A 17,838-nucleotide genomic window follows, 5' to 3' on the forward strand; every position below is an offset into this window, starting at 1 on the left:
TATCTTTTCTGTTGAGGAATGTATGTGAGATGCATTTGGGATGTCTGGATCTGAATCCATCAGATTGATCCTACGTTTGACAGGTCAGGAGCACTAACCATCGGATCGTGACTTACATTACTTGATGCATACGTGTAAGAGACTCGTCGTAACAAGTGAGTGAAATTTACACCTGACTCATATAGTATATCGTGAAATATAAAATGCTATTCTCTGTAGAAAACTAACTACTAAATCTGCTCAAGATCTTAGGTGGTCATTTCCGCTACCCTACTGTAAGCTGAGTATTCAATCGGATTCGATCGTCTCTCTCTTCCAATTAAACTGGTTATAGTTTCCATAAATCACATCCATCGCATCTTGTCTGTAATCATCTTTGATTACCTCTACCTCACCAAATGTTAATTTCAACATGTTCCTGCTTTCCTCGGCTATGTCGTATCTTGGCCATTCCACGAGACATTCTTCCTCATTGGATGAAATCGGATTTGGATTAGTGTGGTAGATGAAATTTATCCTACTCTCATAAATTCATAAATCGATGTTATGTCAACGGAAGTTCGACTTGGCTATATGATTCTTCAATCAACGAGAGGCTCACCAATAATCTATCATCATATCACTCAGCTCGTGATCTTGCTCTGTATAGTTGAATTGCCAATAATGTGCATCGCCTACACCTGGTCTGGCAGTACCGAAGAAGTACGGTACGTCCGTGGCGTGAGATACTAAAGGAGATGATCAGATATCATCATGGATGAATATAGAGTTCACTCACCACCCAAGTAAGCAGATCTATCGGGACTGATTTGTTCGAATTGGTATGTCCAGGTATCCTTCAAGCCATGTCTGTTTGCAGCCTGTAAGAAATGCCTTCGAGGAGCTTGGAAGGCTACGTCTCCAAATATAGCGGCAGCTTGTTTGTACCTATTCAGCCGTCAAAGATCGTCAAAATAACTTGGGATAACATAACGCAGTGCTCTGTAGGATGGCACTCACGTAGGATCCAACCCAAACGTCTCATCACCAGTGTCGAAAGGTCTGGAAGGTCGATCACGTCAGCACTTGGGTGATGAACAGTAACTTACAGAAACATCACTTACGACCCTAAAGAAGGATCATCCGGATAGGCGTCTTGAAGCTCGTCTAGCAATATTAGAGAAGGATCGATAGGCTCGATCGCTTTGAGCACGCCGAATAGCGAAGATGCGTTGACAGTCGGCGCAGTGAAGACTGTGCCTCTGGGAGATGTCACTCAGGAACTTAGTTATCAATCCAGCATATAGTACTCGTACACCTTGACTCACTCATCTTTGACATTACCAGCGATAAATGGGATTTTAGCGAATTTACCTTCTTCGAGTAACTCGTAGGGTGATTTTGGGATTAGATCGCCGTCAATACTTGGTCCTGACAGACGTATGTACTTTAGTCATCATGTATCGCTTGTTCTTGTCCAAGAGTGTATGAGCCTACCAAAGATGAAACTATTTCGTAAGATCCAAACAAAGTAAGCTGTGATTCAATGTTTTCTGGGAAATGACGCACCTCGTGCTCCACCTCGGATCAGCTTTCAACGCAAATTGAGCTTCCAACAGAATATCAGCAGGTAACGATCGGAGGCATTCGAAAGGGTTTGTATCTTGTTGAGAAGTAGTACAATTGGTGATTTCCAATAATATTTGGTAAGCATCTTCCCAAGTTGTACCTGTTGGTCCCATCGGAAGTGAATTCTGTGAGCCTGAGGACATGATCTGGTGAGCTGTCAGTACCTCTTCGCCCCAAGTTGGAAATGAAAGGTTCTTACGGCTGATCTAAACAAATCAAACTCTGGATTGAGGTATAAGAGTGATATTGCTACTGAACCAGATGATCCACCCAGAACAGTAACCTGATTACGAAAACCTCTGTCAGCAGATCAGGTAGTAGTTGAAACTACAGATGAGATAAGTTAATCTTGTTAGGATCACCTCCGAAAGAATGTATATGCTCTTTTACCCATTGTAGAGCAGCGATATTATCTCTCATGGCCAAATTGGCAGCTCCATTCTCAGCGAACCCGGATCCGTAACTTTACGCATAAGAATACAATGGTAATCAGCAAATGGACAGACCAAAATCGGAGTGCAGTATGTATGGATATAGACTGACCCAAAGCCGAATATACCTAATCGAAAATTCACCACTACGAGGATTATAGGTTTGTCCTGTTACCAGACCGCAATCAGCAATCAGCTCTATGCTTGGTTTGAAGGATGGTAATCAGCCGACTTACGATCTCCTGAGCGTGAGCGACAAGATAAGATCCATTGTATATCGATGCTGTGCCTTCAATGAAACTTCCTCCGTGGCTGCACCATCAAGAACGATCTCACGTCAGCTCAGCTCAGCGTGATTGTCATAGGAATACAAGCATGAGCTGACATGTAGACCAATACTGGTAATTTCCCGTACTTCCACTCTGGTCGATGCGGAGCATATACGTCGAGGAACAGGCAGTCTTCGCTCATCCCGTATTGTCCGTCAGCAGTGGTATTGGGTGCTTGCAAACATGCTGGACCATGTTGTTGAACTACCAAATCTTCATTGTAGGTATATGGCTCGGGGAGTCGGAACCTTCTAGGACCAGTAGCTTGAAGGAGAATGAGGTTTGAGTCAGATGAGTTTGCGATGATGAGGTGAATGGAACATACGGGGTTGAGCATAGGGTATACCAAGGTATAGATCCTGATTGAAGGACTGATCATGTCTTCCAGTCAAGGTGACGCTGTTATCGCATGATTCGAGTATGACAGTGGGATCAGTCTGAGTATATTTTCTTGGATGCGGAGAAGCTGAGATGAGCAGGAGTAAGGTGATGAGAGGTAGGAGGTACATGATAGATAGCCAAGGATGGGGATTGATCGATGAGGTAGGAAGGAAGAAGAATGAGAAAGAGGAATGAAACATGAAGATTGATGGTAAACTCCACATGTCCGAAGCCAAAGGACCCATAGGCTGCATGCTGGTGTGCCTGTATGTGTACTGTGTCCGGATGCGAGGAGTGAACAGCAATATACTGCACCTTCCTTCGGCTCACCTGATTATCAGTGGCATCATCAGTGGCAAGCAAAGGCGCCATCTGAGATACATCATGGATATGATAGTGGACGATTTACCAACGCAACCCCAGACTGGTAGTACACACAAAACTTCATTCACCATTGACAGATCCATGACACGTCAGTAGGTCGGAGCACTAGAGGGTCAGTCTTCATGTAGGCAACGTTTTAGCAGATAGCATGCATGTACATGATGTTAGGATTCATCTCTCCCCTTGAGCAGCATCTTTCTCTACTTATCAACACAGGCCGCTCTTGCCTCAAGATCGATAGTCATTCTAGCCTTACTGTACATGTCATATTCCTTCTCTCCTACAAATCAGGTGTATTGGACTATCCATTCGTAAAAGCGGAGTCACTTTTAGAGAAGAAGTTATCGATACATGCCGGATAAGCCATTCATACAGTTAGCAAAGCTTACCGAATCGCTGGCAAACTCTGCCATACTCGGCGGCTTGGGGTTGGTCGTTCTTGCCCAGAACTAATGAGGGAATAATGATCTCGATCCAGGTGATTAGATGATTGATCGGAGTGGATCGCAGTAAGGATGTCAAATCTCATTGGTTGATCGGTACGTGACACGAGTGTCAGCACTGGAGTCTGATCCAGGCGTCAAACTATGTTGAGGGTGGATATGGTGATGTGAATACTGTTATAGCCGCTTCTCTAAGGACACAAGCCACGATTGTTTGATCAGTCTCAAAGCGTTTCTCTTTCCAACAAACATAGATGAACTCACTTGACCCAATTTAACCATCCCTAAGAACGGAATGCCACCCTTTCAGTCAATCCGATATATCCAGAGTGATAATATGATAGGACTTACATGATATTGAGCCCTCACCCACAGAACGATCCTATCTCCCGGTTGAGCCAATCTCAAAGTCGGATGATCCGCCGACAAAACATTACAATGGGGTTTATAGTATTGCCCCGCATGGACGTTATTCTGTATGGAATGTCTGGATCCCTCGACTTCCCTATCCCCTCGGAGAAGGGAGATTTCAAACCATGAGTAACTTTGTTCATATGTTCCTATACACGAAATCAATCATCAACATACGGTTGAACTACCTGTGTTAGACATAGCGAGAAGGTTTAGATGGAATCGGCATGTATCGTACTAACCATAATGTGCAGGATTGTTGCTACTCCACCCCTGATCTTTCGATAACGTCTCAATAACACATTTCCTTATCCAGACTCTATCCAGATCCATTGCTGTTTCATGTTGAGCGATAACGCCTTGTCCAGATCCTGAGCTTGATCTTCTCGTACATCCAATAGGGGAACTAACAAGATACCAAACATTCCCATTCCTATTCTTCAACCCACCACCATCATGTACCAATGCAGCTTGAGAGAACTCTACAACTTGCTCATGATCATGTCCGTCCCCTGTAGATTGCGGGTTATTGGCTGACCGATATTGTGGTAACATGGAATCCACATAGATATGCTTGGTACGTTGTCTTCTACATCCTGACCAATATTCCGCTTCGTCCAGTATCCTCGGGACAAGCTCACTGGGTATACCTAGATGTACCAGGTATTTGCTGACTAGTCGGACCTCCAGGGCGGTCGGGTGCAAGTGATCGTGTGTGAGTGCAGGACTGGAGGGGTTGAAGAAGTATGAGAGGACTGATTGACGTTGAGGGTTCAAGGGCGATGCAGATGGTCGGATTGCCTCGGCAGAGGATGGTGCTGATACTGGTTGGGACTGACTGGATCCCATGTTGTCATGTCATGTTCATTGAGTTGATGCGAAGAAGGATGAAAGAAGGGAGAGTTGACAAGTCACAACAAGTCGTGGACATGGTCAATCGGTGTATGATTGTAGTTTATCCGGGATTTATCCGGATTGGCCTAGGGTTTAAGCGCAGAGATCAAAGTCATAGATTTGGTTTTTTTTGGTGCAGTCAACACACAGTCTTATCGATAACAACTCTGTTCAAGCTTCCCACTTCATCTTCACACCCCTACTGCTTCTCCTTTCGATACGGACGGATCAAGATGAGTGCTCAAGCTGGCTTATACGATATCTGTGAGCTGGCTGCTTCTGTCAATTAGACACCACAAGCTAACACCATATATCATAGCTAAACCTCGATTCGATCTTTCCTCGTATGGTGAGTATTAACCACTCGACAATAAATCTTGGCTGATATTGAGCTACATGATTGTAGGGGGAAGATTGGCATACTTCTACTCTACCACTTCCCCTCTCACTTTGCTCGCTTCCTCTGCCCAACTCGAAAAAGCTCAGAAGGATGTAACGAATTTCGAAAGTAAGATCAAAGAAGCTGGACAGAAAGGGTACTGGGTGAATCAACAGCAGAAAGAGATCTACGATAATGCTAAGCAATGTGAGTGACATCTAATCCGACCCATGTTGTTAAACTTCACAAAAACTGAACCATGTCTATGTATTACCTTGCTGATTTGGGATGATGCGCTGTCTAAAGTGGTCAATTCATCTATTCACCCAGATACTGGTAAACCCGTGCCATTACCATTTAGAATGTCTGCATTCGTACCTACCAATTTGATGTGAGTTGTTTTCTCTTCATCTTCTCGCAATAAGAGTACAGCTGATACTAGTGACGTCCTATGACAGAATATGTGTAAGTTCACTCGCCCGATACATACCGGATAATGATGGTCTTCTATTCATCTTGCTCACAATCACGCTCAGGCCGGTATGCTCATGCCTAATCCAAGTTTGAAAAGTGTCATATTCTGGCAGTGGGCAAATCAAACGTTGAACGTAGCTGTATGTGCCATCTTATTAAATTATCCCTTGATACACAGCGAGCTAAATAATATGACAGGTCAATTTCAGCAATGCCAATAAATCCATTGAGATGACACCACAGGAAATCGGTACAGGTAAATGAGCTAGATTATCGTTGAAGATACCCGAAAGTAGCTGACAGATGTGTCATGTCATAGCTTACGTCGCAGCTACGTTCACCTCTGTGTTCCTGGCCGTATCGTTAAGTCGATTAGTACCAAGATTGAGAGTTAGTCCAGCCGCCAAGGATATATTGGGTAAATTAGTACCGTTCGCCAGTGTAGCTTCTGCGGGAGTTGTCAAGTGAGTTTAAACTCCTCCTTCATCGCTTTCCTCAGATTTTGTACATAATTCAACGCTGATATGGTCTTGAATGATACAGCATCTCATGTATCCGATGGAAAGAGATGAGGGACGGTGTGGAGGTGTTCAAACTTACCAAAGATCCCGTAGATGGAAGTGAGAAGAAAGAGGTTCTTGGGAAATCACCTAAAGCAGGTCAAATGGCTGTCATGCAAAGTGCTGCCAGTAGGGTATTCACCAATGTGTAAGCTCTTTCTCCCACATCCTAAAAGGACCTCAAACATGAATATGGTCATTCATCGTATCGGTATGACTTCATCAAGCTGAATTTTCGTTGTTACTTGTATCACTCGTTAGCCCAACCCTCATCCTCCCTCCGATGGTTATGACTCTATTAACTCGACGAGGAGTCTTCTCAGGCCCTCGAGGCAATCTCACATCGAACATCACCCAACTCACACTCATAGGTCTATCATTAGGTCTATTCTTACCTCCCGCTATAGCTTATTTCCCCCAAAAGGCAGAGACCAGTCCTGCGAAGTTGGAAAGTAGATTTAAGGAATACAAAGGTCCGGTTTATTTCAATAAAGGATTATAATCATGATGATAGATCTGGATTCTAGATTTTAGATGATAATATATGGACGGACAATTATAGGATGCCAAGATCGAGATAGGTACGATATAACATACTCAAACCTTCGGAGGTAATTTGGACGACGCACTCGTTCCACCAATGTCCAAGTACATACACACAAGGTTTGTGTTACATGCAAACATTACGATTGTGTGAGTACTCGACAAACAATCGCACGGGCCCACCATGTCAATCCTACGCACAGCTACAGGGTACGAAAGCGAAACCTTATAAATGTGTTGGAAAAGACGTGCTTGAGCAAGCATGACATCCAACGATTGTTATTCGCTTCAACTATCCCAACTCGGCGCCTTTGAAAGGATAACATCCGATAGAGCTTGGATCTGTTCCCTCGACATGTGTATCCCATAAAGGTAAAGCTGACCTGCCCTTCGCTTCCTTGTACCTTACCAACCCAAAACAAAGGAATACTATTTATTCACTGACTGTACTCTGACGCCTTAGTACTAAACAAGTCGAAGGTCGAGTTGAGTTAACGGACGTCCTTCTAACATCCTTTAAACATTATCAAGTTGGCTCAAGCCTAACGCACACATTCATTGATCAATCAATGGACATGTTATGTTCCAATGTCATCCGAGCACAGCCAACTTGAACGCCTCTTTCTCCGAAAAAGAAAAATGAAATGAAGAATAGACTTGATAGACTTCATTCGGTCGTTAATTCATCCATTACTGATTGTTGATCAACCAATTCATCTTATCATTCGTTCTTCTAGTCTTGCCTTTAACGATCGATCGATCGAACCGAAATTGTAATTAGGATAGGATAAGAGAATGGAATTGACAGAAGAGAATGCTCAAGCGGGAGATAAAGCATATTTGGATTTAGTATTGTTACAAACATTAGGATCGGATCGTGATAATTTAATTGTAAGGCCCTGTCTCGACCACATCTTTCACTAACGATATATATCTTTGCGTGTCGATATGAATGCTGATAGTCGATGTATTATTCTACTTAGTGGTGTTCGATATGGGGTACACTAATACAAGGGTACTCACTGGGATTCACAGTATCGAGATTATGGAGGTTTGTTTGTCGTAGAAAGAGGTATGAGAAGGTGATTTGGGGAGGTGTGTTGGGTGGTTTGACGTTGATAATGTAAGTCTATCACTATCGTTATTGTCCTCTAATCGACCAGACCACAGTCAAATTGTTATCATCCAATATACTCGTGTGTGCATCCCGGAAGATGTCTATCAAATACTGACTAGACACTATAGAATACAATTGTGCATAACGATAGATCAAACTTATAGAATTATATTTACATCTTATTATACGGATAGATCGATAGATGATGCTAGGAGGAATATAGTCACTATCGTGTGTAGTGGGACTATGGGTGGTTTGAGTGCGGGATTTGGAATATGGATGATATGGAAGGTGAGTCAGATAACTCGATTCGAACAAGATAAGATTCGTATATCAGGACGCAACCAGAGATTAATCTCCTGATGATAATGAGCGATATTTGCACACTATAGATGACCCCTCGGAGATTACTCATCATACCATTTATCATTTTCAATACCATATCCATAGGCCTGACCGTAGGCATATCGGTGATATCGTACCAAATGCCCAAAGCCAGCGTGTCAAATTTGTATTTAGTGAAAGAATGGATATGGGAATTTGGGATCTTATTGAGAGTTTGGTTAGGGGTAGAATTGATTTTACATGTGGGGATCTGGTTGATCAGTAAGTTTCAGCAGATTTATCGATACTGTCTTCAGTATCATAATCCTAGGAAGGGCGATGGTGAAGTTGATCGATGTTGTGGATCGTAAGTGGTTTGGCAGATTAGGTCGAAAAAGGAATTTGAGAGAGGTGAAAAACTCAGGATAGTCTGTCAAGCTTTGTAAGTGCATTTTCCCACACGACCTCATCTGATATACATGCAGTATGCTTATATCCACCGTTTCGTTCTGTAGGTGTTTACCGACTCTGGTAATCATCGTACTTTTGGTTTACAGCTTGGTGGAAATACCTTCATTAGGTGAGTCTAACACATCACCTAATAAATTTTCTTGAGCTTATTCTTCCCGTTGAGAATATAGTCAACGCCTCTCGATCCATTTTCCAAACTCTCTCTCCCCTCTTCTTCCTTACTTTCACGAACTTACTCAACTTATCCCATTTCACACCTTCGCCGTCAGACGGTGAAATCGCCTTACCGGAATCTTCCTCTGTGTATTACAAATCACCGCCTATTTCCAGGAGAGGTCTTCTACCAGATTCGTATAGCGGTTATACCGCTACTACTTCGACTTCGAGTGGATCGGGGAGCGGGTCGGGGGGACATAGGAGTACGAAGATCTCGAAGAGCAAGGTTGGGATTGGGAGTGTTAGAATATCGATTGATCAGCTTGTTACCGAGGTATGTATTGGTTTACTCCATCATGAATTCCTTTTGTTTGGTTTCTCACTTTGCGATAATCCTCATATTTAATTTGATATCAGCTTACCCAGCTAAACGAAGAAGCAAGCTGACTTGAAGGATATATGTATAGTCGAAATCCATAGCTTCACCACCATCCGCATATAAATTCAAAGATAAACAACCCCGGCCCCATTCCCAATCGCATCAAAGATATCCATCTTTATCTCCTGTACAATCACCTATACCTACGCCTAGATATTCCGACTCCGGTTATTCGGATGTACCATTATCTATCATAGCTGTGAGTATTGGACAACTCCTGCCGTTTCCACTGATGAAGGATGACCAAAGTTGATTGTCGTTCTTCTTGGTTGTTGATGATATAGCCATTTAGCGAATGGTTAGAATACAATTCCCCACATCACCACACCCAAGCCCACGATGGAGATGAAGAAGGGATACATGGTGCAGATGCGGATAATATGAGTTATAAATCTGCCGTACCATCTGGTAAAACTTTGTCAAGGACTAAATCGGAGAGATCAAAGAAAGATAGAGGGATTGTATTGGATCATACAGGTTGGGGAGTACCTTTACCCCAAGTGCAACGGCAACTTTTCTCACAGAGGACGTCTCGCTCGCAACGTGTATCGCAGGGCCCGTCGAAGGACCACGATGTGAATAAGAACTAAACGGAAGAAGGGGATGGTTTTTATTTCTGGGATAGAATTTTGAATTGGACAAGATGGGATAAGCTGGAATATCTGATATATGTAACAAACCAAGACAATATAACTAAAACTCGTTTGATACGAGCTGTGCTGTTCGTTTGTCTCGGTTTATGTCAATTAATACATGTATATATATTTTTTAGTTGTGCATCTGAGTGATTAGCTTGTGGAAAGAGCGACTTCACCTTCAGCGATCGCAAGTGACACCTTCATTCCAGATTTTGTGAGCGCCAATTCCGAATAAATCGGTTAATTACGTTCAGGTCCATTTCCACTGCCATTGCCGCATCATGAAGAGCCCCGATCACGTCTTGCTAGTGTGAGAACGATATATGCAGGGAACTCACAAGAAAGCCGATGGGATCCAGCATTTTGATTGGCAAAAGCTTGTTCGCATCAATTTCATATGATATGCATGCCCCACGGAAATTTTTAGGATGGGATGGAAGGATGCCAACAAAGACCCTGGTGGAAAATCTTTTTCTACCATGTTTCTTCCCCCTTCCATTTCCCCCCTTTCTTGTTGTAATTTGAGCACCGCACTCCAGGCCTAGGACGACGCCTTCTTTGACTCTGTGCATAATTTAAGTTTACTGTATTGACGTCCAACCGGATCGTTCGTAAAAAAGTTGTCAAGTCAGAGCCGGAGGGGGGATGGGAGATGCCGTGCTCGTCTGTAATTTGTCAACCTGGACAGAATAAGGTACATGATTATCACATTATCATCTAGCTCAGGTTTACTTTTATTATCCTATCCTCGGTTATGGACGAGTGTGTATGAATCGCATGTGTTGTGAACAACGAATAAAGAGTAAAGAGAGAAATCTTGCACAATCATAGCATCCATTTGGTATGACTTGAGTTTCCCCCCACTCTGGTATACACTAAGTACCTCGACGACCATCATCATCAACATCATCAGCATATACCACAAAATCGAGACTTTGTATGCACCATACTCCGGACAACGGACGACGCACATACCCTTCACACTTTGACTCCATTTTTTTACCCTTGACGATCACAACATCCACTGCCGCTTGAAGTTATAGTTGCTGTACTGTGAGTTGATCGTCCATTCCCATGTAAAAACACAGCTTGGATGTGACTTGGATGGCACGTTGTTGTCGTCGTCGTTGCATTTCGGATGAAAAAAGTGCACTTTGCTCAGCTGAATTGTTATCTGTCTATCTATGATATATGTGACATCTTGCTAACGTGTCCCCTTTTCATCCATCAGCTCTCACCTTAGATCCATTACCATATTCATAAACATACCCTATACCCCTTCATACATACACACATATATCTCCTTAGCACCAAAATCACAAGAAGAATCAAAATCAACTGTCGACGTTCTTTTTTCCCACTAAGGCGCCCCTTCCCTTCCCTTTCAACACTACGGATGAAACGACACTACCACCACCATAATGCACCGAAATAACGATGATCATTATCCTCCTCCTCCAACTTCTTCTTCTTCCTCTTCTAGATATCCTCCGCCCCCTCCTCTAAACGGATCCTCTCCGAATAGACCATCATCTTCATTTTATCTCCCTCCACCTATCCCTTCAGCTAATTCACCTATGAACCATTCATTCGGATCACCAAATTACAGAGACGTGCCTTCTCCCAGTGGGGGACATACGGATCCTCAATCTTGGGCATCCGCATCAGCAACAGATAGGCCGAATTCGTCGAGGAATAAACCTAGTTGGGCTACTGCTGCACCTGGACCTTCACCTAGAGATACCAGTGGAAATAGGTTACCATCCTTAGTTGATTTCCCTCATTCCCATCCACACGGTAGAAGCTCTCATTCTGGATGGGACGCTTCACCTGGAGGGTATACAATGTCACATACTAGAGGATCAGGTTCAGCTTACCCATCGTATCGCGAATCACCATCAAAGCCACCTCCTCTCATCACCCCCGTTACCAGCTCTCAATCCCTTTCTCACGGTTCACACTGGGCAGACGACAGGACAGTGTCACCGTCAACCACTAGGAGGGAAAGTGCCTTATCTCAACCTGGAAATTATCCTACTTCTCCACCTCCGCCTGATACAGGTAGCAGTGGTGGGAAAAATAACAATAAACATTCTGCGCCTAAAGATGGGAATGATACGGATGGTCAACCTACTCAGAAAAGGAAGAAGAGGAGAGTAGCCCTGTCTTGTGCAGAATGCGCAAAGAGGAAACAGAAATGTAATAGGGAAACACCATGTCAGCATTGTGTGGCTAGGAGAGTACCAGAACTTTGCGTTCCATATTCCCGTCCTACTACACCGCCAGGAGGGAAGAATATCGTTAAAGTTGAAAGTCAATCTGCTAGACCTTCTCCTAAAGAAAATACCAAAAAGGATAGTAATGATGTGCCTTCTCAACCTACCACAACGACGGCTAGACCACCATCGATGTTACCCACCATCAGCGTTAGAGTTGCGAGATTAGAAGCTATGGTAAATGCTATCGTCAATCGTGTAGATGGAGTAGAAGGGAAAGCTCTGAGAGATTGGAGAATCAGTAAGTCACAATCATCTTGTCAACCAGCTGCATGAAACAATAGTTGTAAAATAATTGTATTATCTATGGTAGATCACGCACCTGCAACATCCCCTCCTCCCCTTTCAGCTTCATTACCGCCCGATTCAGAGGACGAAAAGAAGTTAGATCTACGACCTGAAACCTCATCCACCCAATCCAGAATCGAACATTCCGTGGAGTGGGACAACGGACCGGAGAGTGAGGATGCTGTCGTAGGAGGCTTGGATAGGGAAACAGGTATCAGGAACCCTTTACCTCAATCTGTAATCTATCAATCCACTCTGCGTCGTCAGTCGTCATTCAGCTGATCTCGCAATTCGCAGTTACATCCTTCTGGACCTGTTCCCCTCGGTTTGGATTATCATGGTACACCTGCTGAACAACTGTCAAAGTTGTTTAACGATTGTGGGCTCAATCCTGAAAAGGTGAGCAAACACGCTTATCTTACAACGAAGTGTTTTGCAAATGCTAATCTCTTGGCTCAACGACATGCAGATGACCATCCTAATGAAAGACCTACCTCCCCGAGATCTGGCGGAAAAGATCACCCAGTGGTTCTTTGATAAGGTCAATTACGTCAGGTATCCAATTGACGAGCACCTATTCCGCTTGGGTATGTTCTCTTGACACTTTGTCATCTTCATATGTCATCTTCATACGACATAGCTGATTCTTTTCCTGCCGCTTGTAGCATTTGAACAAGTTTATTCTCACAAGAACAGCGCCGCCGCTGTACTTGCCTTACCACTGGTATTCATTGTTTTCGCCTTGTCAACCAGAGTAGCTCCGGATGAATTGGTGGGAACAGAACATGAGAAGAGATTGACTAGTTTGAGGTACTATTGGAATTGTGAGTCCCTCTTTCTTCTCATTTGGGAGATGGCATAATGCATTTGCTAACTTGTGTGTCGTACAGCCAAAACTGCCATCAACATTGCCAGCGCAGTGAAAGCTGAGAACCTTCACCTAGTTGAAACGCGCATCTGTGTATGTCTTATCTCCTCTCTCTTTACTCAAACCTGATATCTCCCACCTACAGTACAGAACTAAGCTCATGTGAATATAATTTAGACCGGCCTATATCTCGTCTTGATGCATGAACGACGCTTAGCAGAGGGATGGGCGGAATTCCGATATGCTCTTACGATAGGACAGGCGTTAGGCTTACATCGCGATGGGACAAAATTGGGTTTAGACCCTTATGTCACAGAATACAGAAGAAGATTATGGTCATATCTCATACATGCGGATGCGACCTACTCTTGTTTGCTGGGAAGACCAACGGCTATAGATCCGAACTTTGCTGATACTCTGTGAGTACACCATGTCAGCCTACAGTGACAGATGCTGATAAAGTGTCGTAATCCTAGACCACCATCGAATATCGAATTGGAAGCTTTGAAAGATGATAAGAAAGCTTTACCTAAACCGATGTCGGAACCTACATTCGCTACTTATCTCATTTTAAGAAGAGGGTTGGGCTGTATAGTCGCTAAAGTAAGTCGTCCCCGCTCGTACTGCGAGTTTATCTATGGTTAAAAGTTTAGATCGCTCATTATTCCGATTGCTGTCTAGGTAACACAACATTTCCAGAGGTTATCGGGACAAGGTTCATATAGAGATGTAGAAGCTTTAGATGCAGAGTTGAAACAATTCGTAGAGAATCTACCACCAACTTATAAGATGTTGACTCCTGATAAGTCTTACGATGACAGTGAGTCGAATTATCATATCTACTATCCGAGAATATGTTGATTGATCCTTGTCGGTATGAACAGAAATGTGGTTCTTACCTATTCATAGATATTATATCCAAACTGAGATCTTACATTTTACAATAATCCTTCATGTAAGTTTGAAATTCACGATACTCGAGTGATATGGCTGACCACTTGTGCTTGGTGTAGCGTCCCTGGCTACTGCGTAAACTTAGAAGCTCTAGATATGCTTTATCGAGACAAGCTTGTTTCGACGCTGCTGTTACAGATTACAAATTGGTAAGTGGTGCCTTAGGGACATGGTAGGAATCGAGACTAATCGTGAACACAACAGCGTCAAATGTTCAAAGTTGATTGTCCAGATTTCTTTGAAACTCTACTAGGTGGATCTTTCCGAGAATTTGTGGGTGTTATAGCATTTAACGAAATTACGAAGGTTTGCTTACCTATATTTCCATGCAGAATGCCGCGATGATAGCTGGTATCAGTATCATCATAGATCCTGTGAGTGGTCGTTTCTCATTCACTGCGACATCTGCTGACCACGGCTGTCGGCCATAGCGCGCACCCCGAGCAAGCGAGATGAAACAGATCATCCAAGCTTTCATGGAACAGCATCCTCATGATCCCAAAGCTGATGACTTTTCGCAGAAGGAAGCGGCGATTGTGAGTCGTCCTTCATGTATCTGTCTATCCAAGTGGTGGCAGGAGCTGATGACCTGGTCAATCGTAGATCTATACATTGCACCAACGAGCCCAACAAATGGAATCTCAAAGGCTCGCCAGACGACCTACACTGCCTTCCAGTAGATTATCAGTAGACAACACGTCATTCGAACGATCAACCTCTAAACCGCCTTCAACGTCTATGGCAGCTCCACCTAATCCTACTCCACCTCATTCGAGCGAGCCGGGAAGCGGAGGGCCCAGAAACGCTCCTCTACCTGCTATTTCACCTCAAAGCTATGTTAGGGCAAGTCCTTACACCAGCAACAGTATGGATCCTACTCCACCGGGTATGGGCCAAAGTCCAGAAGAAGATCATCCTCAGCGATTGTACGTACCTGCACCTACCCACTCAGCGAAGTCGGTGCTGATATTGCGATCGTTACAGACTCGATCACTGGTTACAATCCAATACATCCTTTGGACCCGGTACAGAGGGACTGAACTTTGGTATCGGTCCATTCCCACAGCATCCACCTGTCGGACCAACTTCTCGATCAAACTCCTTCGTAGGGAACGACCAGATGGGTCAATCTCAAGATATGACTGGATATATACCTGGTACACTCCCTGATGGTAATGTACAGTATGATCACAATGGAAATGCGAATGGTGGATTCGATAATAGTGGTGCGATGGGATGGATGGATCCTTCTTTAGCTAGTGGCGGACCAATGATGGGTACTATGTCTGAATTACCCCATAACTCCTCTTCTCAGATGAACCATCAAAACAACAATAATAACCTTTCGATGATGCGCATGAGCGGTATGCCAATGGGTCAGATGGGAAATAATGGGATGAATATGATGAACGGTCATTTTGGGATATCACCTGCTATTGCCCAGGGAGCAGGGGCGGGAGGTAATAGTTCTCAATACTGGAATGCTCTTATTGATGGTGAGTGACCTAGTCCTATTGTCCTTTGTTGTGAGAGACACTGACATTTTGGATTCTGATAGGTATCGTCACTGGATTACCGAATTATGATCCTAATCTGAGTAGCGCAAGTATGTAAATAAGAGAGATATTTTAAGTTGTCTACAAGAATCTTGGTGGTATCCCTATGGGAGGGATGGGATGTGAAGAAATGTTGTGATTTATGGTGTTACTTTATGGAGGATGTATGTATAACGGTTTATATCCTGAATGCTCGAATGTGAAACCAAGGGCATATTGATGTGATCGCCGCTAGGTACAGCAGAGATGCAGATTGTACTCCTTTGTTCCGTGATCAACTGACTTTTCTTTTTGCTTGCTTCGTTGAGAATGGAACATAAGGTACTGCAACGCATACGTTGATTATCTATGCATGGACAATAAATCTCGACGACTTGACATGAAGTGCCCTCTCTACCTCATCATGTATTTGCAAGCGCCCACAATAGGTGTCCAGTGGCGTACAAAAACGTGGGATGTGGCACTTTCTTTGCTCCTCGTCCCATCATCCTGTCTTCATGCCCGCCCTCATGCCATTTATAAGTGACTTGAAGTGGCTGATAGCTTGGTAGGCCGTTCAGAGTTGCGGTATCATGCTATATATCTCAAAAACAAGGGTGTGCAACTATATGGAAAGAGCTAGGATGGCACTTCCTTCCCGTCCCTATGCCCTAGCGTGTTGTGGTTGTACGAACGCAAAAATCAATGAGTTGACACTGAACTCTTAGACTGACCTTTCTGCTTAGCTTCTGGTATGACACCCTCAATGTACCGCGTGGAGGCATGCATAGCAAGCGGTGAGAGGCATTCATTCCCCTCTACCTCACCTTCCATCGATCCAATCTCCTTCAGAACTGTCCCAATCGACTCAGAATCTTGAGGGGAAGTCAAAAAGAACGCAAAAACACAATAAACCGACTAAGGGGTTCGAACCCTCGACCTCCTGATTAACGAGAAAAGCAAATACACGTCGTAGTCAGGCGCACTACCACTGTGCTAAGCCAGCCACAACACTAGGGCTTTCTAGTTTTTACGAACTATAATACGTTTAGAAGTTGGTTTCCCTTCTTTGATGGAATGTTGTGATCGTTTGGATTAAGTTGTTTAGGATAATTGATTGATTCAGTGAGGAATATGGGTATGACGAAGATGATGTGAATGAAAACAAGAGGTCTTACTTGTTGGGATTTACTACGGATGTGTAATGTATGGAATACCTTTTTCCACTACGGATTTCTGTGTCTGTGCTGCAGACGATTATATCAATGTACATTCAATCTTGGCAAACCACCAAGTGTATGAAAATGGAGATTCATTTTAGACTTTTGCCAGTCAATGATGAGATGGTATTGTCAGTCTTCGTTTCAGATCCTTCCTTTACATCGTTTTGTCTATTTCCGGATGTGCTCTACTTGTACTCTATAGGCGATGTATTTTTAGACACGTACCAGGTACATTGATCGTCTATTCCTTTCGATTATTCCTGTTTGACCCCTCTCAAAGGATCAGGACCGCTTACAAGCGCTGTTTCACTGTCTGGTCATGGGCCGATGCTTTGTTTCATCAATGAAACTTCTCTTAATATCAGTATCCAGGGTGTTCAACCGTTCGAGTCCTGATTTGTGAGTGGTGAGCAAGCATGTGGTAACTTTGGACATGATCTAATTCAAAAACGACATCATGGGTCCAGGCACGACCCCGCATCCCGTCTTCGATCAGTCATCTGCACTTGATCGCCGCCTCCACCTCCTCCTAAAAAGGAGCCCGAGGCGATGATGACATTGACCTGCTACACTTTATAGGGTGCACTGGGTTGGATCGTTGAATCAGGGTCAGTAGTTGTCAGACTCGTGCTTCCTTGGTGCTTCGGTCACAAGGTCTTCCAAACATACCTCAAACCTGGTATTCAAACGCATGTATACCTTTTCTTTCCTT

General features: G+C 43.7%; 5 protein-coding genes and 1 non-coding gene across 6 annotated transcripts; 3 read left to right on the forward strand and 3 right to left on the reverse strand.

Annotated features, from left to right (window-relative positions):
• Positions 1-288: 288 nt before the first annotated feature.
• Positions 289-2,877, reverse strand: V865_005557 (uncharacterized protein; the record flags this gene model as incomplete). The annotated part of the gene is made up of 14 exons (XM_066229327.1): positions 289-517; positions 602-728; positions 779-927; positions 1,000-1,041; positions 1,104-1,241; positions 1,308-1,410; positions 1,477-1,487; positions 1,549-1,754; positions 1,808-1,905; positions 1,971-2,071; positions 2,152-2,207; positions 2,276-2,351; positions 2,425-2,632; positions 2,694-2,877. 14 exons carry the CDS (start codon positions 2,875-2,877, stop codon positions 289-291), a joined length of 1,728 nt encoding a protein of 575 aa, XP_066085424.1.
• Positions 2,878-3,718: 841 nt separating this feature from the next.
• Positions 3,719-4,836, reverse strand: V865_005558 (uncharacterized protein; the record flags this gene model as incomplete). Its single annotated transcript, XM_066229328.1, has 4 exons — positions 3,719-3,767; positions 3,841-3,860; positions 3,928-4,136; positions 4,230-4,836. The coding sequence occupies 4 exons, from the start codon at positions 4,834-4,836 to the stop codon at positions 3,719-3,721; spliced, it is 885 nt and encodes a 294-aa protein (XP_066085425.1).
• A 278-nt stretch (positions 4,837-5,114) lies between these two features.
• Positions 5,115-6,796, forward strand: V865_005559 (uncharacterized protein; the record flags this gene model as incomplete). The annotated part of the gene is made up of 10 exons (XM_066229329.1): positions 5,115-5,145; positions 5,201-5,230; positions 5,288-5,467; positions 5,567-5,651; positions 5,719-5,725; positions 5,797-5,874; positions 5,933-5,990; positions 6,054-6,198; positions 6,278-6,442; positions 6,556-6,796. 10 exons carry the CDS (start codon positions 5,115-5,117, stop codon positions 6,794-6,796), a joined length of 1,020 nt encoding a protein of 339 aa, XP_066085426.1.
• Positions 6,797-7,632: 836 nt separating this feature from the next.
• V865_005560 (uncharacterized protein) lies at positions 7,633-9,934 on the forward strand (the record flags this gene model as incomplete). The annotated part of the gene is made up of 9 exons (XM_066229330.1): positions 7,633-7,728; positions 7,821-7,960; positions 8,083-8,245; positions 8,347-8,560; positions 8,651-8,720; positions 8,794-8,858; positions 8,920-9,239; positions 9,373-9,543; positions 9,629-9,934. The coding sequence occupies 9 exons, from the start codon at positions 7,633-7,635 to the stop codon at positions 9,932-9,934; spliced, it is 1,545 nt and encodes a 514-aa protein (XP_066085427.1).
• A 1,469-nt stretch (positions 9,935-11,403) lies between these two features.
• V865_005561 (uncharacterized protein) lies at positions 11,404-15,982 on the forward strand (the record flags this gene model as incomplete). Its single annotated transcript, XM_066229331.1, has 17 exons — positions 11,404-12,499; positions 12,572-12,783; positions 12,844-12,945; positions 13,016-13,133; positions 13,212-13,370; positions 13,437-13,507; positions 13,592-13,833; positions 13,891-14,017; positions 14,096-14,234; positions 14,299-14,369; positions 14,428-14,517; positions 14,573-14,641; positions 14,701-14,742; positions 14,800-14,904; positions 14,972-15,294; positions 15,353-15,864; positions 15,927-15,982. 17 exons carry the CDS (start codon positions 11,404-11,406, stop codon positions 15,980-15,982), a joined length of 3,534 nt encoding a protein of 1,177 aa, XP_066085428.1.
• An 833-nt stretch (positions 15,983-16,815) lies between these two features.
• Positions 16,816-16,909, reverse strand: V865_005562. Its single transcript has one exon. It is a non-coding gene; the product is annotated as a tRNA-Arg (tRNA).
• Between the last annotated feature and the right edge of the window lie 929 nt (positions 16,910-17,838).

Source organism: Kwoniella europaea, chromosome 1 (genome assembly GCF_036810445.1).
Source record: "Kwoniella europaea PYCC6329 chromosome 1, complete sequence".
NCBI lineage: Eukaryota > Fungi > Basidiomycota > Tremellomycetes > Tremellales > Cryptococcaceae > Kwoniella > Kwoniella europaea.